General features: G+C 38.6%; 1 protein-coding gene across 1 annotated transcript; it reads left to right on the top strand.

Annotated features, from left to right (window-relative positions):
• Positions 1-1,777: 1,777 nt before the first annotated feature.
• LOC141323073 (uncharacterized) lies at positions 1,778-8,134 on the top strand. Its single transcript, XM_073833457.1, has 3 exons — positions 1,778-1,949; positions 3,521-3,987; positions 7,658-8,134. Exons 1-3 carry the CDS (start codon positions 1,778-1,780, stop codon positions 8,132-8,134), a joined length of 1,116 nt encoding a protein of 371 aa, XP_073689558.1.
• The last annotated feature ends 19,403 nt before the right edge of the window (positions 8,135-27,537 follow it).

Here is a 27,537-nt window from a genome sequence, read left to right as displayed (position 1 = left end):
CTCTTTAATTTAGTAGTAGCCAAAATGCAGTTTTTTATGAAAAAGGTAACTGCTTACCTGTTATTATTTCTCTGCAGAGGAGTTGAGATGGAGGTGTCCTTCAGCTTCTGATTCCTCGTCTCTGGCGAATCCGGGTGCCCCCTCCAATTGTTGGAAGTTGCCGGTATTGTAAAAATACCTACTTCCCCCCAGTCCGTTTATCCGCCCTTTAAGTAAAACAGTTCGAGTCCGTGTTAAAGTTTAAAGCCAATTTAATAGTAAAGTCAAATGAGTGCTGAGCTCAAGATTCCAGAACAGCCAATATCAAATCTGACATTCTGGGCAGTCCAGGAATGTCTCACAAAACTAAAATATGCATTTATATTCTTGATTCTGCAGGCCTCTCCTCCTGTTATCGTTCAACCATTCTCCTCCAATCAGGGCCTGTTATCGCCAACCCGTTCCTGCACAGAGAAGAAAATACAGCCCCATCCCATTCTTTTTCTTAGAGTGACCAAAAGTCTAGTCTAAAGTGACCTTCAAATTGCTACTACTTTTGCAGGGCTTCTTTTCTCCTACGTGCCTGTAAACAAAGGTTTCTCAGAGAGAGTTCGCATATACACACACACATTTTACTAAACAGATTCTGTTACATAGTGTACACTTTGTCTTTTCATAAGCATAGAACATCCAAAACACAAATTTAAAAGTATAAAAGAAAAAGTATAAGCAAAAGTATTTTCTACAATACACAAACAAACAAAATAGCAAGAGATTGATAACAATAGTCAAAAGAGTGATAGATCAAGTTTGCCATCACACCCTCTTTGATACAGTTACACAGCAGCATTAGTTTTACGTAAATTGAATTGCAATGTATAAAAGCAGAAAGTATAGTGTTGTAAATGTACATTAAATGAAAACAAAAACAGAGAAAATAATTCCTAGATTTGCAATGTTAATAACTTTAGAAATGCATCATCAAATGGGTACCAAATTCTATTCTATATGCAACATTTCTATGATGTGTTTGTGATTCTAGAGAGAAGTGCACGAAAGAGACTTTTATTTTGCTCTGGTGATGTGACGTCATAAAGATGCACCGCGCTCCTCATCTGTTGTGATTTACCTGAAGAAAGGTTTGTGCCGGTTTTATGTTTTTAAATCAATGCAAACTGTTAGATCAATTAAAGTGTTTTTACAAGCTATAAAAAGTAAATGCAGCATTCTTAAATGTAGGTGTAATGTTTTATTTAGTGTTAGTTAAAGAAAGCAGTAGCCTTTAGTATCAGAGAATGTGCGTCTCATTTCTCTCTCTATATCATGAATCAATCGTGTGATGATAAGAAGTGATGAGAGAAACTGAGAATCCGAATCATTTGAATCAAATCTTTTGTGAAATGATTCAGTGATTCGATTCAGCGGCACGCGGACTACAAACGACAACAACAAACACAAACGAGTGAATCACAACCCAGAATGATTTCATGAAAGTGTAATATATTAGATATGATGTACAAATAATTAAATACCCAGTATAAATAAAAAATAGTCTACCTAAATATAAACGGCTGTGTAATTTGTATATATTTATAAATAAGTCTATTAACTCTCACTCTGACTGTCTTATAGTGCACTGACTACTGAACTAGGAGCTGATTGAGACACACAGAGATTTAGTTTGCATGCATTTTTCTTTCAATTAATTATTCTCATCTTAACCAGGACAACGTGTTCAAACACACAGAAAAACTCCTGGAGAATCAACAAAAGATCCATGAGACACACTGTTATAAATATGGTGTTTATTAAAGAGGAGAGCGAAGACATGAAGATTGAAGAAACATTCAGAGTTAAACAAGAAGATACTGAGGAACAAACAAAGATGGTGTTTATTAAAGAGGAGAGTGAAGACATGAAGATTGAAGAAACATTTAGAGTCAAACATGAAGATACTGATGAACAAACATGTTAGTTTTCATTCTCAAAGCTGAAATTAATGATGTTTATGAATAATGTCACACAAGTGTAGACATTCGACAGAAGTGTTGAGATCACATGACAAATACTAACACTGCCTTAAAGTGCAGCTGAGAATATCCTGCTTTCACACTGGCCATTTGTTATTATGGCATCATGTACTTTAGTTGTAACAATAATATGGAATTAGCCTAAACTAGTTTATTAAATTAGTTTATTTTTTGTCAAATTAAACCCAATATCTACTTCTAATATTAAAAACATTGATTTCTAGCACTTTCTAACACAAACCTTGAAATGTAAGTAATCATATTTGGCTACTGCATGCTGTCTACATTTGTTCATTTAAAGCTATTTGGTAAGCAAATAAAACAGCCAAAGCTACATCTTAATTAATCCACATACAACTGAAAAGTGTTTGTTTTAAAATATTCTCCATCTACACTAGCGTTTTCAAGAATTTTCCAAAAGTTTCTCATCCACACTGAAATGTCAGAAAACGTTAAATTCACCTTTCTGCGAATGTGTAAAAGCTCACTGAGACTATACAAATGGAACCAATTATACATTTTCCTGCAATTCTTCTAGTAAGCTCATTTATTTTTACTGAAATATCTATTTTTGGTTATTATTTTTAGAACAAGACAATGTAGGATATACAGAAAAACTATACAAAATAAGAAAAAAACTGTAAATGCTGTAAATATAAAGCACAAAAAGAAAGAAAAAGTTAAGCCAAATCAAAAACACAAACATTCAGGTTAAATTTAGATGTATTTATATGAGGTATACGATTGTAATGAGTATTAAATGTATGTGACTTGGAGCACAAAACCAGTCATAAGTAGCATGGGTATATTTGTAGCAATAGCCAACAATACACTGTATGGGTCAAAATCTTCGATTTTCTTTTATGGCAAAAATCATTAGGATTTTAAGTAAGGATCCTGTTCCATGAAGATATTTTCCAAATGTCTTACTGTAAATATATCAGAACTTATTTTTTGATTAGTAATATGCGGTAGCGTATCGCAAATATGTGAACGAATGTTTCAAAGTGTTGTCAACTTCAAAAGGATCTCCCCTGCTCAGGGAGTAGGGAGCAATGTACACTATTCAGAGACCATGTCAATCGGAACAAAGTTCATTCTCGGAGCTCACTTCTAATGATGGTGTTTTAAGTGTCTTGTTAGGTTTTTTGTTCCGAACGTTTTTGTGGTTGTTCCCCCACATAGTATTTTGACTACGGTCACCGATCCAGGCCGATTTAGATTAAAATGTTGCTCTGCATTTAACCCATCCAAGTGCACACACACAGCAGTGAGAAGTAAACACAAACAATTAGGGGTCCGGTGCCTTGTTCAAAGTCAGGGTATTGAAGGTAGAAAGAGCACTGTTCATTCACAATCCCCACCTTCAATTCCTGTTGGTGCGGGAATCAAACCAGCGACCTTCGGGTTACAAGCCAGACTCTCTAACCGTTAGTCAGGTGTGTTAAATAAGAGACATGCAAAACATGTAGAGCAGGGGATTAACTTGTATTGCTCTCTTTCTGCTTTAGACCTGATGCTGCTGAAAGAGAAAAGCGAAGAACTAAATGAAATAGAAGACAAATATCAGTACAAGAAACATGATTTCACTGGAGAAAATGTGTTTGGTTGCTCACAAACTAAACAGACTACACAAAAGACAGCTCAAAAGACAGGATCTAGAAGTAATTTCATCTGCCAACAGTGTGGAAAAATTTTCACTAAAAAAGAAAGGCTTGAAATCCATTTAAGAATTCACACTGGAGAGAAGCCTTACACCTGCCATCAGTGTGGAAAGAGTTTCTCTCAACAGGGAAATCTCAAAGCCCACATGAGCGCTCACACTGGAAGAAGAGATTTCAGCTGCCAACAATGTGCAAAACGTTTCACAAGAAGAGGAACTCTTAACAGGCACAGTAGAATTCACACTGGAGAGAAACCTTACACCTGCTCTCAATGTGGACTAAGTTTCACTCAAAATGGAACCCTTAACAAACACATGAGAATTCACACCAGAGAAAAGCCTTACACCTGCAAACTGTGTGGAAATAGTTACAATCAAAAAGGAGCCCTTATAACCCACATGAGAATTCATACTGGAGACAAGCCCTATACCTGCCAACAGTGTGGAAAGAGTTTCTCCCTAAAGAGAAATCTCGAAGCCCACATGAAAATTCACACTGGAGAGAAACCTTACACCTGCCCTCAATGTGGACTAAGTTTCACTCAGAAAGGAAGCCTTAACAGACACATGAGAATTCACACCAGAGAAAAGTCTTACACCTGCAAACTGTGGAAATAGTTTTAATCAAAAAGAAGTCCTTATAAACCACACAAGAATCCATAGTGGAGAGAAGCCTGCCAACAGTGTGAAAAGTTTCTCTCTACATAAAGTCATGACGTATTGAATGGCAACCCATACTCGATATTGGTGTCCATCCAAGTGCACACACAGCAGTGAGAAGTTAACAAACACACACACTGTGAACACACACCGCGCTCAAGGGCACCTCAGTCATGGTATTAAAGGTGGAAAGAGTCCTGTTCATTCACAATCCACACCTTCAATTCCTGCCAGTGTGGGAATTTAACTGGCGACCTTCGGGTTACAAGCCCGACTCTCTTCTATCGTGGTAGTACCCTTGCTGTCTATGGGAGAGTCTGAGACATCTTAGATTCCTCAAAATATATCTTAAAATGTGTTCCAAAGATGGAAGAAAGTCTTACAGGTTTAAAACAATATGAGGGTGCATAATTAATGACAGAATTTTCATTTTTTGGTGAACTAAACCTTTAAGCCTATATTATACTTTTGGCACATTTGAAGAAGTTTGTCGCGTCCCGTACCAATACAATCCTTCAAAACAATATAAAGGCAGTAAAATGTGTAATAATTGCTGGAGGAAAATTGCTCAGAGTTTGGGCAAAAAAGTGTGATAATGCAAATCAGAGTTATACTTTTTATGTTTGGTTTTTGGGCAGTATTGGAGTGAATGTCGTATTTGTTTTCCTAATGTATTAAATGTTCTGTGGCTGTATGTTTGTTCAGTAGGGCAGAAGAACAATTTTTTTTTCTTCTGCTGTTCAAATTTTTATGGACTGTTTTTAACAATTTTTATGGTTAAAATTGTATCAATTATAAAAAAAAATATCTAATTAATTAAAATCATGAAAATCTATACAATTTAACATTAATTTATTAAAGGTTTAACAAAAATTACATGTTTAGGGCCCTATGAAATCTTGTACTTTTTTCTCTTATTTTGTATTGTTACTAAATTGTTACTTGGTTAATTAAATAATTCTTATTCTTTGAATGCATACAAATGACTTTCATTTACTCTTACACTAAGTTTGTTTTTTTGTTTTTTGTTTTCCCTCAGAAATTCTGCATTGTGTATTTACATTTTTCTATTTATCAAATAAAGGCATAAAATTAATTAATTGTTTAATCAATTAAATTTGTCAAGAAACGGGGATTTAGTATTAAAATTAAAACCTGAAAGAAATATTGTGACTATGCTAAGTTTTATAAATTTGTCAATGGTAGTAGTATTAGTATAACGTGCATTCTAAATATTAGTAATATCCAGTATGTCACAAAACTGAGTACACACCTCACATTTCAGCCACCATTTTAGTGTATCTTCTCAAGGGACTATAGAAATTAAACTTGAATACATTTTAGAGTAGTCAATGCAGAGCTTGTATAGCAGTATAGATTGAAAATTAACATACAACCATTATTGTTAAAATAGCTGGCAAGTGAGTACACCTTAAGTAAACTTGTCCAAAGTGTCAATATTTTTTGTTAGTAACATTGTTATCTGGCACTGCCTTATTCATCCTGGGCATGGAATTGACCAGAGCGGCAGAGATTGTTGCTGGGATACTCTTTCACTCTTTAATGACATCACAGAGCTGCTGGACATTAGACATATGGTGCTTATCCATTTTTTTACCTGGAGGATGCTCCACAGCTGCTTAGTAGGGTTCAGGTCTGGAGACCTACTTGGCTACCCCATCACTTTCAGCTTCCTCAGCGAGGCATTTGTCATCTTGGTGGTCTGTTTGGTGTCGTTATCATGTTGGAAAACTGCTGTTCGGCCTAGTTTCTGGAGGGAAGGCATGATGTTCTGCTTGAGAATGTACAATATATAATGGAATCCATGTTTCCCTCAATGAACTCCAGCTCCCCAGAACCAGCAGCATTCATGCAGCCCCAGACCACCACCATGCTTGACCGTAGACAAAACACAATTTTCTTGGTACTCCTCACCAGGGCATCGCCACACATGCTGGACTCCATTTGAGCCAAATACGTTCCTCTTATAGACTCATCAGACCTCAGGACATGGTCCCAGTAATTCATGCTCTTGGACAGGTTGTCTTCAGCAAACTGTTTGCAGGTTTTCTTGTGAGCCAGCTTCAGATGAGGCTTCCTTCTGGGATGACGCCTATGCAAACTGACTTGTTGCTGTGTAAGCACTGACAAGCTGACCTTCTACTTCTGCAATGCTGGCAGCACTCATGCATCTGTTTTTTGAAGCCAGGTTCTGCACCTGACACTCAGAACGAGTGCTCAACTTCATTGATTGACCCTTGCAAGGCCTGTTCTGAATGAAACCCATCTTTGAAAACCTCTGTATGACCCTGACCACTGTAGTGTAACTCGGTTTCAGGGTGTTACTGAACCTTTAATAGCCTTGGCCATCTTTGTGAAGAGCAACATTTCTAATTTTCAGAGAGTTCTGCCATCATGTACCTTGTTGAACATCCAGTGGTCAGTACGAGAGAATTTTACCTGCTCTAGTACAAGATACACAACTTTGTATTGTCTTGTCAAGCAGACAAAAAGATGAATAGGACATGTAGCTTTACATGGTTAAACAACATACTGCTGTTATCACTTAGGGGATACTAAGTCAGGGGTTCCCAACCTTTTATGCTCCGGGGCCCCCCTCCTTCTCCGATCAGTTTTGCAAGGTCCCCTCCCCATGCCTGACTGTACGTCGCAGTAAAGAGAAAAGAGTTTCTTTTTAAACCTTTTTTATTAACCAGAACATTTGTTTTGCCTAGTTAAAAATTATAAAATATGAAAGTAAAATTCTATTAATTGCACAGCTGCAATGTTTTGAGGGTCATACGCAACATTATGCTTTATGCCATTAAACTGGTGTTAACTTGTATTTTCTCTTTTTTGACCTCAGACCTGATGGCACTTAAAGAGAGTCCAGAACTGACTGAAACAGAAGAGAAAGCTCAAAATGAGATACAGCGTGATTTCAAAACTAAAGAACAATCAAGTAGTTGCTCACATGAAGCGACTTCCTCACCAAAAAAACACAACTGGAGAGCGACCTTACATCTGCCAACAGTGTGGACAAACTTACAATGGAAAAGAAAGCTTTAAAGTTCACATGAAAACTCACATTGAAAAGGACCCATTAATATGCCCTCCGTGCAGAAAGTGTTTTACACACATAAAAACCCTTCACGCCAACATGAGAATTCACACTGGAGAGAGACCTTTCACCTGTGAACAGTGTGGGAAGAGTTTCACAAGAATTGGAGATCTTAAAACACACATGAAAATTCACAGTGAAGTGAAGCAATTTGAATGGGATCAGTGAAAGAGTTTTACATTGAAAAAAACCCTTAATGTCCACATGAGAATTCACACTGGAGAGAGACCTTACACCTGTCCTCAGTGTGGAATAAGTTTTCCATGTAAAGAAAGCCTTAAGACTCACATTAGAGGTCACACTGGAGAGAAACCTTACATATGTGATCAGTGTGGAAAGAGTTTCACTGAAAAGGGAACCCTTAATACACACATGAGAATTCACATCGGAGAGAAACCTTTCACCTGCAAACTGTGTGGAAAGGGTTTCACGATTAAAGGAAACCTAAAGACTCACATGAGTGTTCACACTGGAGAGAAGCCTTTCACATGTGATCAGTGTGGAAAGAGTTTCAGAAATAATGCAAACCTTAATAATCACATGAGAATTCACTCAAGAGAGAAGAGTTTTAAATGTCATCAGTGTGAAATGAGTTTCACAGAGAGGGAACATCTGAAGAATCATGTGAAAATTCATATTGGAAAAAGCCCTTTCATGTGCCATTATTGTGGGAAGAGTTGAAAAAGAAGGACACCTCAAGGTTCACTTGAGAATTCACACTGGAGAGAAACCTTTCACCTGTGAACAGTGTGGAAAGAGTTTCAGTCAGAAAATAACCCTTCAGATTCACATGAAAGTTCACAATGGATAGAAACCTTTCACCTGTGAACAGTGTGGAAAGAGTTTCAGTCAGAAAATAACCCTTCAGATTCACATGAAAGTTCACAATGGATAGAAACCTTTGAGAGTTTCACATTTCAAAAAAACTCAACTGAAATCATTCTGGGAAGAAATTGCTTGTTCTGAACTTGCTGCTTGAGTGGCAAGAGGTTTATAAAAGGGAGTGATTTCTACAATCATCTGCACATTCTTTCTGGAAGACAATTAAGTTGTGATCAGTGTAATAAAAATATTTTTTACTATCACTTACAGAAACATGTGAAAAGGTGTGCAAATATGAGGCATTCTTTGTTGACAATGAAATCAAAATGAAAAAAAAAAAAAAACTTTTATTGAAATGGCATGAGACTTTGTTCCATTGTCAACACTTGCTAGATCTACAACTAAAAAATGAATTTGGATTAATATCGTTGTATGTTAGTGTGATAAATAATCACACTCAGGACATATGAACATAGAAAATAATAAAGAGCATACATTTCCTTAAAATTATGACAGTTCACTGGTTTACAAAGTATAATAAACTCACAGAATTTAAGCTAAATCATCCTTGTGTTGTTCCCTTGATTTTAATAATACCTAAACTGAATCTTTCCATAAACTTAAACCTAAACACCCACATTGAAATGAACAGGGAAACAATAAAATTAATACTTTCTCTTTAGATTTTCTCTTTAGACAATCAAATGAGTATTAATGATTTACAGCAACTCCACCCGACCCTGCCCTTCAGATTAATAGAAGTCAATCCCTGTTTACACCTATAAACCATATTTCTAACATATATATCCCTGTTTACACCTATAAACCATATTTCTAACATATAGAGTTGAGCTATTTGTTAAAAAAGCAATATATAAACTATAATATAATTGATATATTTTTTGATATAAAAAATATATCAAAATATAAACAGAAAATCATGAAGAGCATACATTTCCTTAATTGTGTCAGTTCACTGATTTACAAAGCATAATAAACTCACAGAACTGAAGCTAAATGATCCTGACTTGATTTTTGATTTGACTTGTAATGATGTTCAGCACCACGGACAGCAGCTGATCCAGATCTTAGAGCAGCAGTGGATATGACGACTACTAAAGCAACAACAGGCGTCCATACATTACAGTCACGACTTTATTGTTGGTTTACTGCTGAATTTTTCGAATCTTGATATGGGGAAGTAATAAATAATCAAACTTTGCTACAAATCTTTTAACAATGTTTTAAATGATCTAAGAAGTGTGAGCAGTATCTAATATGTGTTAAATATCAAGGATTCCAGCAGCATCAATGGGCCACCTGTAAGACTTTTTGAGCCAAGAAATTACATTACAACATGGATGAGAAGCCATCGCTCTGCTACACAAGAAAGGAGGCAATGTACACCTCAGATTGCGGAGTACAAACATATCTGGAAAGTTCTGTAGACAGGGTTCTTACACCTTTTCCAAAGTAAAATTTAAGCACTTTCAAGGAGCATTTTCAAAATTTTCCAGCACTGTGGTGAATTACATATTCTCATACATGAGTTCTTAATTTTTAATCAGATGTTATTGTGCTATTAAATGTGTATATGTGGATCTGGATTGCATATAACATTGCCTAATATAAATAGCCAACATACAGTATAAAATTATTTAATTTAAAATATTTAATTAATATAATTTACAGAGTATCTGAAGTATTTTAAAAATAAAATTTAAAGGCTTTTTAACACCTGCACAAATAAAAGTAATACTGTGTGATTGGAGTAGGGCAATGTCTATGGTAACATATTAATGACTGGTATAAAATTACTAAAAAAATATGATACTAAACTAAAATTCTAAAACTTGAAAGTTTCTAAAACTTGAAAGTTTTTCACAAATACATTTCACATTTCAGCCTAAAAGTACTAAAAGGTAGTCAAAAAGAAACTATAAAATTAATAATAAAATGTAGCTAGCCCAAATAAAAAAAGACTGTTTTTTTAAACATAGAAAACCAGATAGGAGTCTAAATGTCAATCAAAAATATTTTCAATTAACAAATATCAAGGAATGATTTCCCCCCCCCCCCACACTATTTACAGTGTAAACGCAAAATTTTTAAATATCAATTTAAGGCAATTTATGACCCTTTTTAAGAGCTGCACGTGTCAAATGAACAGTATGAGTGGGTTGGAAAATGTACGGTAAAGTATTAAGCCATAAAATGACATGATTTATAATTCAGATTTTCACAAAAACAAAAAAATCTTATACAATGGCATCTCAGCCTTTATATCATTAAAAGGGATAAATCAAGTATATAATTTATTTTATTTATTTAAAAAAATATTAATGTCTTAATTGTTTAGATATTTAGAAAGCACATTAACTTCTTTCACATTACAACTCTTATGTGTTTGCTGCATAAAATCATGGGTCAATATTTGCAATAATCTGATTATAAACAGCTGAAAATGTGCAAATTCATTCTGTCATGAGGGGGCGCTTTAAGAGCGCTAAAATACTACGGTTTCCCTAGCAACAGCTGTATACAAATTAGCATTAAGGCAGTTTTATCAGACATGAAATGAAAACGCCAATGACACGTTTCTAAGGACAGTCGGTTCCCTTCAGATACATTCATATAAAGACATCAGTTTTGACTTTGAAACGTGCAGCGTGTATGTTTATTCAATGACATCATTGCCTTTTGAAGTTTTATCCAGCACTATCGTGATTCTCGTCTTTCCGTCCCCAACTGTAAGACCTCTTAAACTTATAATTAAGCCTTTTCTTATACTATTTAATAAATTTAAAACTTATGGCCTTAAATTTGATATAACTAAATGGAGGAGTTTTTAGGACCCGCAGTAGCCCTCTACTTTAAGATAGTCCGGTGAAACCTTTTGGTAGCCCGACTGGAAAACACAATAGCCCCGGGACGTCGAGCTGGCGACTTTGCGAGCCCCAAATTCTCATTTTAAACATAATTCGTATTTGTCGTATTCAAGCCATCGCGGACTGATGCATGTTTTATCTCCCGCTCTGTTCCATCAGAGGGCGCGCATCAAGAAAGACCGGCGGATCACACATAGAGCCACACGTGCGGACTCCAGCGGAGCTGTTTGTTTTTTTCCTTTTAGTTTACGTATTATAAGCCTAACAAAAAAAAAAAAACCTATTTAGTATGAAAGCGAATTAATATGAAACCGATGCAACTGCATATTCAAGCACTTTCAAGCACTTCATCCAAAATCCAAGCATTTTTCAAACCTTGAAAACACTACATTAAAATTCAAGCATTTTCAAGGAATTCAAGCACCCGTACGAACCCTGTGTAGATTACCAGGCACATTTTGTGTCCTCATAATTCAGTGCATAATAGTTCATTTATGGTGGAGTATAGAGGGGAGCTCATTGATGCAGCTGAAGCTGAACATAGACGTAAACTGTACCACAATGCATGTTCGATCTTCATGTTTGACTTCATATGAAAGCGAAAGACATGGTAGTAGGTTCAGAATGTACTATTGTATTGATGTTGGCATTAGTGTAGTTGCTTACAAATTAAAGTACAATTCAATAGCGTATCACTATACATCTGTTGATACACTATACATACATACATGATGTTTGTAAATTTGCAGTATCGACGGAGCACTTGAAGATGGCTCATTTGGCCGACTAATAAATGATGAGCACAAGGCACCAAATTGCCGAATGAAGATGACTGAAGCAGAAGGGAAGCCACATCTCTGCCTTTTTGCATTGAAGAAAATTACACCAGGGACTGAAATAACTTACGACTATGGTGGGAAAGAATGGCCCTGGCGTAAAGAGGTGGGTCATTTTGATTTTTTTTCCTATGAATTGGTGTCAAGGTTTAAAGCCTATACATCTAGACATCTTGATAACAATGAAATCATCTGTCTTAAAAGCTACTGTGTGTTATGATGTGTGAGTTTCATGATGGCTCTGAGATTACACAATACCTATCGCTTGTTAGTGCCAACAATTATAACCAAAAAAAACAGAAGTCACTTCTTGGTGGTATTCAATCCGGTTTTTAGTTAATCTTGAACTTGCATGACTCTCCCAGGTGATGCCAGCAGGCTTATCTGTATGTTTTGTAGTTTCCCCCTACTGTTACAAGCACTGCTGCCCAAGAGTCTATTGAAGACCATTTCCAAGACCAAACCATGTCATCCACAGTCTCTATTGAAGTTCAGTGACTGTTTGACTTAATGTTTTACATTTCGTTGTGGTGGGCATATAAACGTATTGTGTCTATAAAGCATGTGAACCAGGGATGGTGTGGCTGCTTCTAGATTGATGCACAACCCTACCCTCCCTGGCCTTCCTCATATTCTTTCCTGTATTCTCCAGAGACCAGAGAGAGACCAGAAATCCAGTCCTGCAATATAACATCCGGCAGTTCTGCTTGTGAGGTTAGGTTGAATATGACTGTCTGTTGGAGCAGTGCTTAAGTCAGTTCAACTGGACAATAACACAATTGTGTAGATGATGTCTAAGTTCACATGTGCATTTTTCTCTTTAACTTGTTTAGACACAGCTCAGTAGTGCAAGCTTCCCTTCTGGCCAACACTCCATTGCAGAGATTGGTGACCAGGCCCATGACTTGGAACTTAATGTTTTCTCTACAGACTTATTCAGAGGTGAGCCCTGCTTGAATTAGCAATGCCTGGTAAACACTAGGGTCTTGCAAAGCACTGTGCCTTCATGTCCAGTGTTCTCTTCAACAGAAACCTAATTGAGAGCAGAGTGTCAGTCATCCAGTTCCACACCAGACGGCCCTGAGCATGAAGTCAGTTTAAATTCAGCTGTTTATTACGGGGTGTATGAATGTTTAATTTCGTAAGGGACATATTTATCAGTTAGTTACAGTTATACTGCAGGTACAGTCTGAAAATCTTTGTCGGTACAGATAGCCATCATTTAACATTGTGTTCTCTTGTCTACATCAGGTTGAGTGAGGGTGTCCCTCTTAGGTAAAATGGACACAGTACCAGTTGATGTCTGTTCATCTTTGCATTTTGGTGTTCTTTTTTAGGTGCGTTGTGTCGGAGGTCAATGTGGCACTTCTGCGAAAGAGGAGTTTGGAGAAGTTGGTGTTCAGCACCAGGAGGTGTCACCTGCTGTGTTCTCAACAGACCTTACCAGTGGTCAGTTAAAGTTTTGAGTAAATGTTGTTAACTTCTGGCAATGCAATATCTGTCAATATGAGGCCATTTTTAGATGAGTATTTTGTGTCTTGATGGATATTGAGTAGATTTTTGTCTGTCAGGGATGTGAGTTGAGTATGTTATGCCTATACTATATTAAAATTACCAGAGAAGCGGTTGTAGCCTTTCACAAAGCCGCAATATTGGTGGTAGAAGTGGGCAATTAACTGACAGGCGCAAATTAAATCCATGCACACTGATGTTGAAATGCTAACAGTATCCTTCATTGTGCTTCAATCAAAAAACAGTGCACTTCCTGTGAGATCTCCCTTCAATTCATGATATACAAATGTGAAGTTCTTACATTGTAGACAGAGCAAACACATTGTCCATAGTCCATGTCATTCCTTGCATGTTTATGCAGTAAGCTCAGTCAAACACAATATAGCTAGTTGACAAGGTAAAGTGTACCATGGACAAAACACAGTGCTCTAAAATGTGAATTAGATTTTATATCATTGTAGGAGCCCTTTATAGGATTCTTATTGGAATTCTTTAGGATTGTTTTGACAAGGGAACATTTTGCAGATTCTGAAAGGGGGATGTAAACTTTTGACCTCAACTGTAATTGTAGTTGCAACAATCTGGTTGCAGAGAAACAAAGAGGTGTATATTCGTAGAGTAATTTACAACAGCTTTGATAGTGGCCAATCAGAATCAAGGACCGGAACTGTCTGTTCTATACATTTTGTTTGAAACACTGTTAGGCTTCTCTTTATTGTGAATTTTCATGTGGTTGTCAAGGCTTCCTTTTTGACTGAAACTGTTTCCACACTGTTTGCATGAGTAAGGCTTCTCTTCAGTGTGAATTCTCATGTGCCTTTTAAGGTGTCCTTGTTGTTTGAAACTCTTTCCACACTGACAGCAAGTGAAAATACTCATAGTTCCTGTCTTTTGAGCTGTTTTTTGTTTAGAAATCTTTTCAGACTCTAAGGAACAAAAAGATTTTTCTCCAGATACAAAATCATGAAGATTCTCAAACTGGTCTTTCTCTTCAGTTTCATTCAGTACTTCTCTCTCCTCTTTCAGCGCTGTTAGGTCTAAGTTGGAAAAACAAAGAGATAAAAGTTAACCCCAGTTTAATGGCACAAAGCAGTTAACATCACAACTTATTACACGGCTCTTTGGAATGCTTGATTCTGATTGGACAATTGAGACATTTGCAGGTTCGTTCCTTTCAAATAATCACCGCTCCAAAGTAATAACGCATAGCCGGTACTACTTGTATGTTTAAAATCCCTCCGTGCCAACAAAGATTACCGTTTGGCGCCATCTTGTGACAAACACTGGACAACCACAATTAACAATGGAAAATTTCGACATTAATCTATTTAAATTGTCTTACTAACGTACATAGTTTGACTTTGAATGTTAGTCATGTGGTACTATATTGTTTTGCGGAAGGATAAAAATGTTAATTTAAAACAATATGCCAATAAAAGATTTCAAATTCATATTCATGTCCAGTTTTTTTCCTTATGTGGCAAGTAGCCGTGTAATAAGCGGGATAATGTACAGGCAGCCTGTAGTTATCGCGAAATAAGCCCCTTCAGTGTGATACTGTCGGGGCTTATTTCTGCGATAACTACCGGCTGCCTGTACATTATCCCTTACATGTAGATACATATAACAGTAGTTCAAACCAATAAGTATGAAGTTTTCCACAAAAAGTAATTTACCATTCTATCTTTTAGGCCTGGTCCACACTAAGGCCTGTTTCACAAAGCCAAAGCCTTTTGGAAAATCTATTTGTGGCGGCCAGTTTTGATATTGTGGCAAGTCGTCACAAATTTATCCATGTATGGGAAACACCACTTAAGCCAACTCATCACCTTAACCTTAAGTTGGGCTAGAATTAAATTAATGCCAAAGCTCAGCTTTTGTTTTTCATACCCCAGTTTGAGAACCACTGGTTTATACCGTTCACATCTTAAAATACAGTATCTTGGTGTAAGAATGACCTACCGCTCCTCTCTGATGCCTCCTGAACAGTGTTCATCTATTTATTTACTTGATTATATTGATATTATTTGAATTATTTTCTTCATTTCCTCTCTTTATCTGGTTATTTAGTTTATATATTTTGTTCCTTCTTCTTTCCCTTTTTCCTAATCTTCCTACTTATTCCCTTTTTTAACTTTATACATTTACAAGATATCAAGGTGTACATCTTATGCATTACAATCTTACACCTCACATAATTACATCAGAATTTAACTTCAATGTTAATGCTTTTGTTTTGGCTTATTTTGTGTTTGTTTTATTGTCAGACTTGCTGTATATTTTATTTATACTTATCTATATATGTATATACACATACTTTATATTACAGCTCTTTTCTCCTATTTTGTACTGTTTTTCTGTATGTCCTACGTTGTCTTACCCTGGAAATCCAGAGGTCTCGCGAGAGCACAATTTGAATTGTCTCTGCAAGACACTCTGGCATCGAGCAATGGTGCAGGTTACTGCAATACGTAAGCAATTGTGGGAACCAATCAAATCGGTGTATCTGATGTAGGCAGGACAGAGGCGAGCTAAACTGATGATGACAGCACTGCGACGTCCGAATCATGTAGTAAACTTTGAAAGATCGCTGTCGCTACAGATGAACAACAAGTTGTTTGAAACGGCTTTGGCCGCTACAATGAACGAGTTAGACTTGGCTTTCCATATAAAAGAGAAACAGAAAATCGAAAACTCGAATCGTTCCTTTGCAAGAAGGACGTTTTTGCTGTTTTGCCGACTGGATACGGCAAGAGTTTAATCTATCAGTTCACGAGTTCACGCTTACATATAATTAGCCGGAGAATAGTAGTGCACGTTTGGCGTGCTGTCCGGTGAAGGGCTCCGAGCTCGGGAGTGGCCCGAACCCAGAGTACGTTACCCTCCAATAGGAGTAGCGAGAACTCGGAGTGATGAGATGGGTTGGTGGAGGGTTACTGATAAACCATCGAGTGAATTGAGGTGAGTCAGCTGTATTTAAAGCTATGGCGCTAATTGACTTGTGATGTTTACGCTAAGCATCTGACACCTTCTCCCGAACTTTGTTAATAGACTTTTTTCACACAAACCGGAAATACGCAATCGCAGGGTATGCAGACTTCCTGTGTAATGTCAACACAGCAGAAAGCCGGGTAATTTAAAATTAAAATGGAGAGAGACTACACAACTTCCCTCGCTGGTTTGCCAAAGATAACTTTTGCCGACCTGATAAGAGTCGTGTAGGAAAACTCCGTCACAAAGAGGAACAAATTGGATAAAGGATATACATTTTTCCACTAAGAGTTTATCCGGGACGTTCTAAAACGCTTAACGTGGCTTAACATACGTAAAAAACGACCAGGAAACCCCAAATTTCTGTCATACCTTACTTGTAACAAACATTAACTACTATCAAAAGAACGAGCCCTTATTCCACAGATAAAGTGCATAATATCACGTTAAGCGTTTTCTCCCCCATAGAAGCCCATTATAAGGAAACAGCTTGGTTTAACTTACCTTAACAGCGACCAGGGAAGACCAAACTTCTGTTAAATTTCACTTATAATAAACACTTTCTGTTCTCAAAAGAACGAGCTCTCATTCAGCATATAAAGTGATCGCCCCCCATAGAAGTCCATTATACAAAAAAAAAAGCTTAACGTAGCTTAAAATTTTACTTATAATAAACACTTTCTGCTGTCAAAAGAATGAGCTCTTATTCAGCATATAAAGTGAATAATATCACGATTTTCTCCCTATAGAACTCCATTAAGTAAAAAGCTTAACATGGTTTGTTATAATGGACTTCTATGGGGGGCGATCACTTTATATGCTGAATAAGAGCTCGTTCTTTTGACAGCAGCAAGTATTTATTATAAGTAAAATTTAACATAAGTTTGGTTTTCCCTGGTCGCTGTTGAGGTATGTAAACCACGTTAAGCTGTTTCCTTATAATGGGCTTCTATGGGGGAGAAAACGCTTAACGTGATATTATTCACTTTATCTGTGGAATAAGGGCTCGTTCTTTTGATAGTAGTTAATGTTCTCTTTCAAACAATCGCTCGGTATCTCACTATGGGAACGCCCCCAGGCGTGATAGACTATGGAAGCACCAATTACACCACGTCTGTCCGGAGGATAGACCAATCACAGCTCATACAAGGAGCCCACCCCTCTCCCTATATATACAGCTGTGATCCCCAAAAACGGCATTCTTGTTCTCTTCCCCGTGAAGACTTTCCTTTAGCACCTAGGCTGCGCTGCTTCAGTTTACAAACGTACCGTCAAGGTTGACGTTGCCAAACGCAGTGCAGTCCAACGGGAAGAATCTGTTGCGGATTCTCTGCTCGTCACTGAGCGCATCTGCAAAGAGAAAACCTGTTGTGGGTTCTTGCTCGTTACAGAGCTCCTTTGCTAATAGCCAAATACTGAATTTTCCTTCTTACCATGTCCGTGTCCAAGGTTGCGGCGGAGAAAGGGAAGGAGGCCCCGTCACGCTCATGCCCGGCAGCGTGTGGGTTCATGATCTCGGGCCGGGATTCGCACCCGATGTGTATCGCATGCATGGGTGTCAAGCATGCCCAAGCTGCGTTGGCAGATACAGACAGCTGTTCGCACTGTCGCGTAATGCCGGCCAGGGTTCTAGAGCGGCGGCTTCGGGTGGCTGCATCTTCCAAAGAGTATCCGGTTCTCTCCGCTGTTCCTTCTTCAGCGAAAGGGGCTCAACCCTCTCCCCTACAGGATACTCCTTCCTGGGGGGATATTATGGATTCAGAATCCCCTGAGTTTACGCCGCTTTTCGACCAGCAGCTGCTGGCGGAGGGCAACGAGATCGAAGGGGATGAAGAAGAAGACGAGGAGATGTTAGCTCGCCTTCTGCGAGAAGAGCCGGATGATGAGGAGGATGATGCTATCCTGTCTGCAGCCCAAGCATCCAGGCCAGTGAGCGCGCTAAGTGGTGATATGGCGTCGGCAGTGGGAGATTGCGACTTAGTTGAGGTTTGCAAGCGTGCAGCAGCTAAGCTTGACATCCCGTGGCCTGTAACTCCCGGGGATCCGGGAGTTAAGCGTGATATTTATGACGGTAAGAGGCTCCCTTCCCGCCTTCCCCCGGCGAAACAACTGCTCCCTGCTTTGCCGGCGTGCATAGCAGAGATGAAGCGCTCATGGGATAAACCTTTTTCCCATCGCGTGCCCGTCAAGGGCTACTCATCTCTTGATGTAAATGAGATGGAGGGGCTCGGGCTTTCTAACCCGCCCACGGTCGAGCAGTCAGTGGCCCACCACCTGCATCCAAACAGGCGGACTACTCTCTCATCGGCCAGCCCCTCCCTCCCTGGGAAAATGGAACGCTTCACCGCTTCCATGTATCAAAAGATGTATAAATCTTCGGCGCTAGCGGTGAGAGCGCTCAACGTCACTTCATTGTTGACGGCTTATCAAGCGGAGTTACTGGAGGAGCTGGGCACACAGCTCGATGCCGGTAACCCAAACCCGACGGTTTGGGAGGAGATCTGTAACATAACAGATCTCAACCTGCGCACCTCACGGGGCGCGGTGCAAAGCTGCGGCCGTACCATGGCTCTTTCCGTCGCAGGCGAGAGATCGCTGTGGTTAAATCTATCGAGCATCGGGGACAGAGAGAAATTAGATTTTCTTGACGCTCCTGTGGACTCGAGTGGGCTGTTTGGCCCGGCTGTCGCGGCGATGAGACAGAGGTGCGATCTCCAGAAGAAGGAAGGGGAAGCATTTGACATCTGTCTGCCACGCAAAAGAGCTTCCCGCCCTCCTGTTCCCCCTCGGCCGGTTCCTCCGACGCAGAACAGGAGGTTTGTGAACGCGTCCAGAACTGCGAAAACCCCGAGCACAGAGCAGTCGGCCCGCCCCCCCGCTGCTTCAAACGTCAAGCCATGGGGAAAGCAGTCATTCGCGGCAGCGGCTGCAAAGTCCAAGTCCGCTAACCCTTCTAGTAAAAAGAGGAGGGATACCTAGGACGCAATCTCCGCAGAGGAGGGACGGGCAGCACCTAGGGTTTCCTGCGATGTCCTCTCCCGAGTCCACCATGTCGGTTCCCCCACCCGCAAAGAAGCGGAGGAGGTGGAGTTTGAGCGGAGAAACGTCTCTAAGTTGTGTTCGGGCCGGTTCAGTTTCCCCGAAACACACAAGGTTTCGTGGATTTTTAACAGAAATCCCGCAAGTTCAAGTGCCGAGAACGCGGCCACCGAAGTTATGTGGTCAGATGAGTTCAAGCACAAGTTCTCGAGTGAATTGTCACAAATCACTTCAGCCCCTGGGTTCACAACTAATAAAAAATTCCCAGTCGCATCCAGGCTCCATGCCAAGGGCGCGGGAAAACAAAAACATAATATCAATGAACCAACAAATAGTGGGGGAGTTACATGCCTTATCGGTTCATCAAGCATGTCTAAAATTTAGTCCGGATGACAGCAAAGTTACACTGCTGCCAAACCCAGCTTTTGTTCCCAAAGTCAGTGATTCAGCTTATAACTGCTCTGCTTTGGAGTTACGTGCTTTCCACCCTCCTCCTTTTTCTTCAGAGGAGGAGAGGAAATTACACACTTTGTGTCCTGTACGAGCGTTACGCTTTTATGTAAACAGGACACAGTCGTTCAGGAAAAACGATCAATTATTGGTTTCATGGGCCACTCATTGTAAGGGTAAGCCGATCTCCTCGCAGCGCCTCTCCCATTGGATGGTCGAGGCGATCGAACTAGCCTATACATCTATGGGTCTTCAGGCCCCAGAGGGCCTTCATGCACATTCCACGCGAGGTATTTCTACCTCATGGGCCCTGTTCAAGGGGATTTCGGTGGGAGATATTTGTGCGGCGGCTAGTTGGTCTTCACCCCATACATTTATCAGATTTTACCGTCTTGATGTCACTGCGCCTTCATTGGCTCATGCAGTTCTTAGAGTTGGCTCTTTGGAGGACTAAAGTCTTGTCTTCCCTTTTCGAGTCTGTTCAGGCGGCTTCGGAAAGCATGCGTTACGGGAGTTGGCTATATCATTCCCATAGTGAGATACCGAGCGATTGTTTGAAAGAGAACATTAGGTTACTTGCGTAACCCCGGTTCTCTGAGAACAGAGCGAGGTATCTCACCAGGCTTCCCTTCTCGCATAACACGGGGGAAGAGTGTGCTTAGAATGCCGTTTTTGGGGATCACAGCTGTATATATAGGGAGAGGGGTGGGCTCCTTGTATGAGCTGTGATTGGTCTATCCTCCGGACAGACGTGGTGTAATTGGTGCTTCCATAGTCTATCACGCCTGGGGGCGTTCCCATAGTGAGATACCTCGCTCTGTTCTCAGAGAACCGGGGTTACGCAAGTAACCTAATGTTTGTTCCACGTAAGGTTTGACAGAAACTTGGGGTTTCCTGGTCGTTTTTTACATACATTAAGCCACGTTAAGCGTTTTTCACGTTGTTTAACTGGTTACCGGCATACCGGGGCGGAAATAGGTTTACACAGCAATTACGTATTTCCGGTGCAAAATACGGAAGTTGTGAGAAAGGTCTATGAAACATTATTTATCTCTGCTGGTAGCTAAGCGTGTATTGTTGTGATTGGTCGTGGCATTATCCAATTGCGTGCAAAGTTTCAAAATGCACGCTTGGTGCCGCCCCTCGAATTAGGCAGTTTTCATTGCTCGATCCCAGACCCTTAATCTTAATAGATTAGGGTCTGGATTTTTCCAGGCTAACGTTGTCTTGTTCTACAAAAAAAAAGGTAAATGAAATGATCTTACTAGAAGAAATGCATGAAAAAGTGTAATCTGTTCCATTTGAATAAGCGAATTTAAAGCTTTCTGACATTTCAGTGTGGATGAGAAACTTTTAGAAAATGCTAGTGTGGATAGAGAATATTTTAACACTAAAAGGCTGTTTTCAATTGTATCCAGATTAATTTAGACGTAGCCTAAGTGTTTACTTGTTTATTTGCTTACCAAATACTTTAAATTAACAAATGTAGACAGCATGCAGTAGCCAAATGTGATTACTAACATTTCAAGGTTTGCTTTGTTAGTACTTTTGCGTAAGTAGCCAAAGTGCTAGAAATCAATGGTTTTAATATTAGAGGCAGACACTAGGTTTAATGTTACAGAAAAAAATATAATTTTGGTTTAGGTTAATTCCATATTATTGTTACAACTCATAATAACAAATGGCCAATGTGAAAGCAAGATCTTCTCAGTTGCACTTGAAGGCAGCATTAGTATTTGATCTCAACACTTGATCTCAAAACATTTCTACACTCGTGTGACATTCATAAATATCATTCATTTTTGTAGTGACTTCAGGTTTGAGAATAAAAACCAACCTGTTTGTTCCTCAGTATCTTCATGTTTCTCTATGAATGCTTCTTCAATCTTCATGTCTTCACTCTCCTTTTTAATAAACGCCATCTTTGTTTGTTCCTCAGTATCTACATGTTCGACTATGAATGCTTCTTCAATCTTCATGTCTTCAGTCTCTTCTTTGATAAACACCATCTTTGTTTGTTCCTCAGTATCTTCATGTTTGATGAATGTTTCTTCAATCTTCATGTCTTCACTCTCCTCTTTAATACAGGCCATCTTTGTTTGTTCCTCAGTATCTTCATGTTCGACTATGAATGCTTCTTCAATCTTCATGTCTTCACTCTCCTCTTTAACCCTCTGGGGCCCAAGGGTGTTTTGGGGCCCTGAAGAAGTTTTGACATGCCTTGACATTTGTGCTTTTTTCAGTATGTTAAAAACATATTAATATCCTAAATCTAAATACATTGTATTTAGCACAAATTGGACTACAGAAATATGTAAGCAACATGAATGTACACTTTTAAGTTTTTGAGAAAACAATGTTTATGCGTGCATTTTGAAAAACTAAATTTTTGAAGTCACTGAAATAAGGTCATCTAACACATACAGAATATTTATTCTCGGGACTTTCGAGAATTGGATGTGGTAGGCTTGGTTTTTTTCTACCAAATGATGTGAAAATCATCTAGTTCACTTGTTTTCACAAAACAGTATATAGATTTAAATTTTTGAAGACACTTTTTGTTTAGAATGGCTGTATGCGAGAAGGCGTGAATGATCATGAATAATGCTGTGATTTACACCTGAGAAGACAAAGACCTGCATAATGAGCCGCATAATGAGCCATTCAGTCGGATGTTGACTGAGAGGAAACAACAGAAAGAATAAAGGAAAAATGAAAGGACAAAATAAATATATATTTAGTTTGAAGCGTATTTTGAATATATTTAACTATCACACAAAATAACTTGTCTTTCACTTGTGAGTGCAGTTAAACTTTTAATTAGGAACAAAAGTAATAAACACAGAAGTCAAGATGTCGAGGGTGCAATATCCAAATCACTTGCAGGAAACTTGAACACAGGAAAACGGGGAACAGCAGAAACTGCAAAGAAAACAAGTAGATGTGAGCAACACAATGATCTGACAAAGACAGAGCTAACATGGAGAAAACACATACACTACCAGCCAAACTTTTTATTATTAAAAGTTTTTTTTTTTTTTTTAAGTGAGCAGTTTTTTTTACATAGTAAACCTATTTCACAAAATTAGATCATTATTTTTCTTTAAAAAAGTACCTTTGACTGGTAGTGTATAGCATAGGCGTATAACAGTTAGGTGCAAATAAAACAGTGTGAGATAAATACAGGTGTAAGGTTTGTAATGAAGTGATACAGGAGAAACCATACATCTTCTACCTTTCATACAGATTACTTAAAAAGAGAATAGTAGTTTTTTATTTGAATTGGTTTATGTAAAAGTAAACATTTCAAGCTTTCTACAAGTAAATGCATTATGTCTGTGAGGCACGTAATCACTTAGATTTAGGTTTCATGCACGTTAGTTTCATTTATGTGTCTGTGAAAAGATATAACAGAGACAGTGAAGGCAGAGCGCGTGCCCTGACTGTTTTCTTATTTTCATAAAAGCACAGTGTATACAAATAAAAATATACCCTCTACAGTTTCGAATGATGTATTGGTTGTATTTGTACGATCAAAACTGACGGAGAATTTTACATTCTTTTCGGAGTTATTACAAAAGCGTGCCTCAAATGCGGCAGCGCGTTTTTCGACCAAAGTTGAAACATCCTGTCATCATGAGACATTTAGATGCAGTGAAATGAAACATACTTTATAATGTTTCACTTGCTGTAATCAGGAAATACAGTTGGCAAAAAGTCTTAACTGGTAAAATGTGTGCACATTCTGTCACAGTAACAACTTACAAATATAAAAGAAAAAAACTTACTTGTGTAAATATCTCATCTGCTGGTTCACGCCATGTCTCATTTAATGTTCATCTTCTGAAGTAAGTTTTATTCCTGACAGCCCGTCTTCTTCCAGAAAGGACTAACTTGAAAGAAAAGAAACTGCTTTCTCCTTTGTTTACTGTGATGTGGGCGTCTACTTTTGGCGCGGCGCCCTCACGTGGACGATTTGAATATGAAAAGATCGAATCGCTCTTGGGCGTGATCTAATTAAAACTAATGAAGCAGACAAGAGAGACTGGACATCGTGTTGGTTTCATACGGATTACTTTATCACAGAATATTTGATTTCAATAAACATTACTTTATTTGAAAGTATAGATATCAAGCTTTCTCTAGACATATTGCTCATGTCTCTGTGTTGTGTATTGGCTGAGTTATAGTCTATTTTAATGACGCGTTTCTGAATGAAGATCACGGAGATCAACGCGGCAGACAGCACACCCTTTTTGTTTTCTTTATTTTGTAAAATCACAATTTTTTTTGGTTTTGTGAGTATATACAAATAAAAGTAGACCCTTTAAAGATTCGATTGATGTACTGCTTTTATCTGTACAATCAGAGATGACCGATTAATTGAAGTTCCTTTTGGGAAACTGCCACAAAACGCGTATACGCGTGTTTGGACCCCAGGGGGTTAATAAACACCACCTTTATAATAGTGTGTCACATGGATCTCTGTTGATTCTCCAGGAGTTTTTCTGTGTGTTTGAACACTTTTTCCTGTTTCAGATGAGAATAATTAATAGAAAGAAAAATCAATGCAAACACAATCTCTGGGTGCTTTTCAATCAGCTCCTAGTTCAGTAGTCAGTGCACTAGTAAGACAGTCAGAGAGTAGTTCAGTGTTTCCCCTACCATTATCTTAGGGGGGCGCCCCCCTTGAACGTCAAGTTCATTTTATTTTCGACAAAGTGCCAGAGCACAATAAAAGTCATTTTAGGTTATCTTTCCTATGGAACAGGTCTTTACATTGTTCTTTTGTCAAACAAACGAACTAGCCTTATGTTGTTTATCTTATTTACACGAAAACATGTCATTTCTGTCTCTACATGGTCACGCTTTTACAATGTCTCCTCCGCTAAAAAAAAAAACACGGACTGGATCGCGGACTCCATTCATAAAAAGCAAATCTACTATAGTGCGAAATGCCACGTAAATTATTTTTTTTTACTTTTTTTTTTTTTACTTTTTTTGGCCATTGCATCTCACATGAACAGATAAACTCAATCTCCAAAGCTCTTGTGAGTGTCACTTTTAGCGTTTCATTTGAGAGAACTAGCATCATATCATACTGTACACACGATAGACTGTAATAAAGATGGACAACGCATCTCCGCTTCATTTCATATAGAAAAGTGAATCCAAAACAACTCAATATGGCCGCTACCATCTTGGGGGAAATGACATCTTTTGGAGCCAGAGCATGCGCAGTAGAGATTCGTTTGAAGCCAGAGCATGCGCAGTAGTGTCGTGAGGCGGAGCCGCGCTATCAAAGCCCCGCCTTAACTCCCGCAAACCCAAACCCAAAGTTAGGCCTTTGGTTTTGTTTGATTTTAATAGTAAACCTCTGTTTGTTTATGATTATGAGACACCAAACCCCGTTTTCATAGCATCAAATAACAACTTAAAAAAGAAATTATTAGAAAAACGATGGAAAACCATCTTTGGAAAAAAATGATTTGAAGTGTAATTCGATTATTTATTTTGGCTTACGTCCCATTAGATTACATGGAGAGGGCGGGGTTTATGACCTATACTGCAGCCAGCCACCAGGGGGCGATCGAAAACTTTTGGCTTCACTTTTCAGGACACCTACGGCACACTTGGTACACGCTGGCTGTGTCCAAATTCAGGGTCTACATCCTTCGGAGGATTCATTTGAAGGATGTTACGTCACAGCACCGCGACGAAGGCTGTCCAAATTCATGGGATCCTTCAAATGCGGCCCACAAATACGTCCTCCTTTTTCCCGAATTTGAAGGATGGGTCTGGTGGATCCTTTCCTGTCCTACCAATCCCATAATTCCTTTCGGCAGAGCGCTTCCAGAATTTTCAAATAATAGCGAACAAATCGAACGGTAGTAATGATGTAAGTTTTAAAAAAAACTGGCGTTTCTTGGTGTTTTTTGTTATAGCGGTTGTCTAGTTAGGCCTTTGGTTTTAGCGTTAAGCTTATTTTTTTTTTACATTTGTATGTCACTTTCGTAAACTGGCTTCTTTCTTACTGCCTGTGTGAATATCCCCTTACACACAGCTAATTCTTGTTAGTGATTGAAGCTGTTTTTAACGCTTTTAGGGACGATAGAGCAGCTCTTTTGTTTTGTGCAGTACAGATAACCTTACTTCTTGCTTAGCGCTGTCACGGTTGCTAGGCGACACGATATGAGCAACGGGGAAGAGAGGGAACTGAAAGAAGGGTAGGCTGTCCAAATTCACAGACTCCTACTTCCAGGTTTTGCGGTCTTCGGAGGACCCTTCCTCCTTCAACCGGGTAGGAAGGATCCTAAGGAGGATGCAGACCCTGAATTTGGACACAGATACAGAAACTTCACGGCAACCTGTCAAAATAAAAGTATGGTGTAACATGTAACAGAACAATATTAGTCTTGTATTACTTTTGTACAGTATAATGTAGTTTTTTTTTTTAATAAACTATAAAGAACTTTCCCTACAGGTTATTTTTAGTTTTTATTGAATAACCTAAAAAGAACCTTCCCAGATTGCTCCCTGCAGGTTATTTTTAAGTTTTATTTTTATAACCTAGAGAGAACGTTCCCAGAACGTCATTACCATTTAAAAATATTAAAACTTTGCAGATGACTTAGATTTTTTCTCATTTTAAAATGTATTTTTTTCATTATAATCAAACTAGAACCTTATGTCCGAAATAATAAATGACATCAAAGTGTTTAACCCGCATTATAATGATAATATAATTTTGATTTTATAGTTAAATTAAGCCAAGGTTAAGTGTCTGAAAATCAAATTATAAACACTGTTAATTTCTTTACTCCATCATGCGCTTTCTCCTGTCGTCAACATAAAGTGGCGCGCTCGCGTAATTTAAAAAATAACGGTCATTTCGTTTAACTGACTGACTAACGTTTGTTGATTGATCTCTTTTATGAATAATTACTTTTAACTAATATATATACAAGAGTAAATATTATTATTTTAGGGATATTTGACACGTCTTACTGAAGAAACATAATGTTAACCAAGACTTTTCGTTTAGTGACCAGAAGAGGGAAGCACATCATCGTTAATTCAGCGGTAAGAAACAAATGTGATGTTATGCTAGTTAAAGTCAAATAAATGTTAATCGTTTTTAATGATTCACATCTGTCCGCCTTCCATGCCGCTTACTTCGGGACACGGGAGTGCTGACGTACAGAAGCGGTACTGGAGTGAAGAGTTTAGGAGAACGTTCTGGGAACCTTCTAGGAACATAAATAGAACGTTCCCTATTGGTTGGCCAGGAAAGTTTTCTTTACGTAACTATAACATTCCCTTTAGGTTAGGGGAACGAAAACTAACCTGGCTAAAGAAAACTTTCCTGGATGATTTTAAGATCCATCTTTTCACACTGAGGACGTTCACATTGGATGGCTGAGGCGGAGTTGATGGCTGAGTAACGCGAGAATCTACGAGACCAGGTGCATAATCTAAGATGGCGGCCCACTGCTGCTAGACATTCAGCAAACAACTTTTTCCCCTCTCTCTTTTTTGGTCGTTC

Source organism: Garra rufa, chromosome 1 (assembly GCF_049309525.1).
Source record: "Garra rufa chromosome 1, GarRuf1.0, whole genome shotgun sequence".
In the NCBI taxonomy this organism is placed as follows: Eukaryota; Metazoa; Chordata; class Actinopteri; order Cypriniformes; family Cyprinidae; genus Garra; species Garra rufa.
This window is presented reverse-complemented; position numbering and strand designations above follow the sequence as displayed.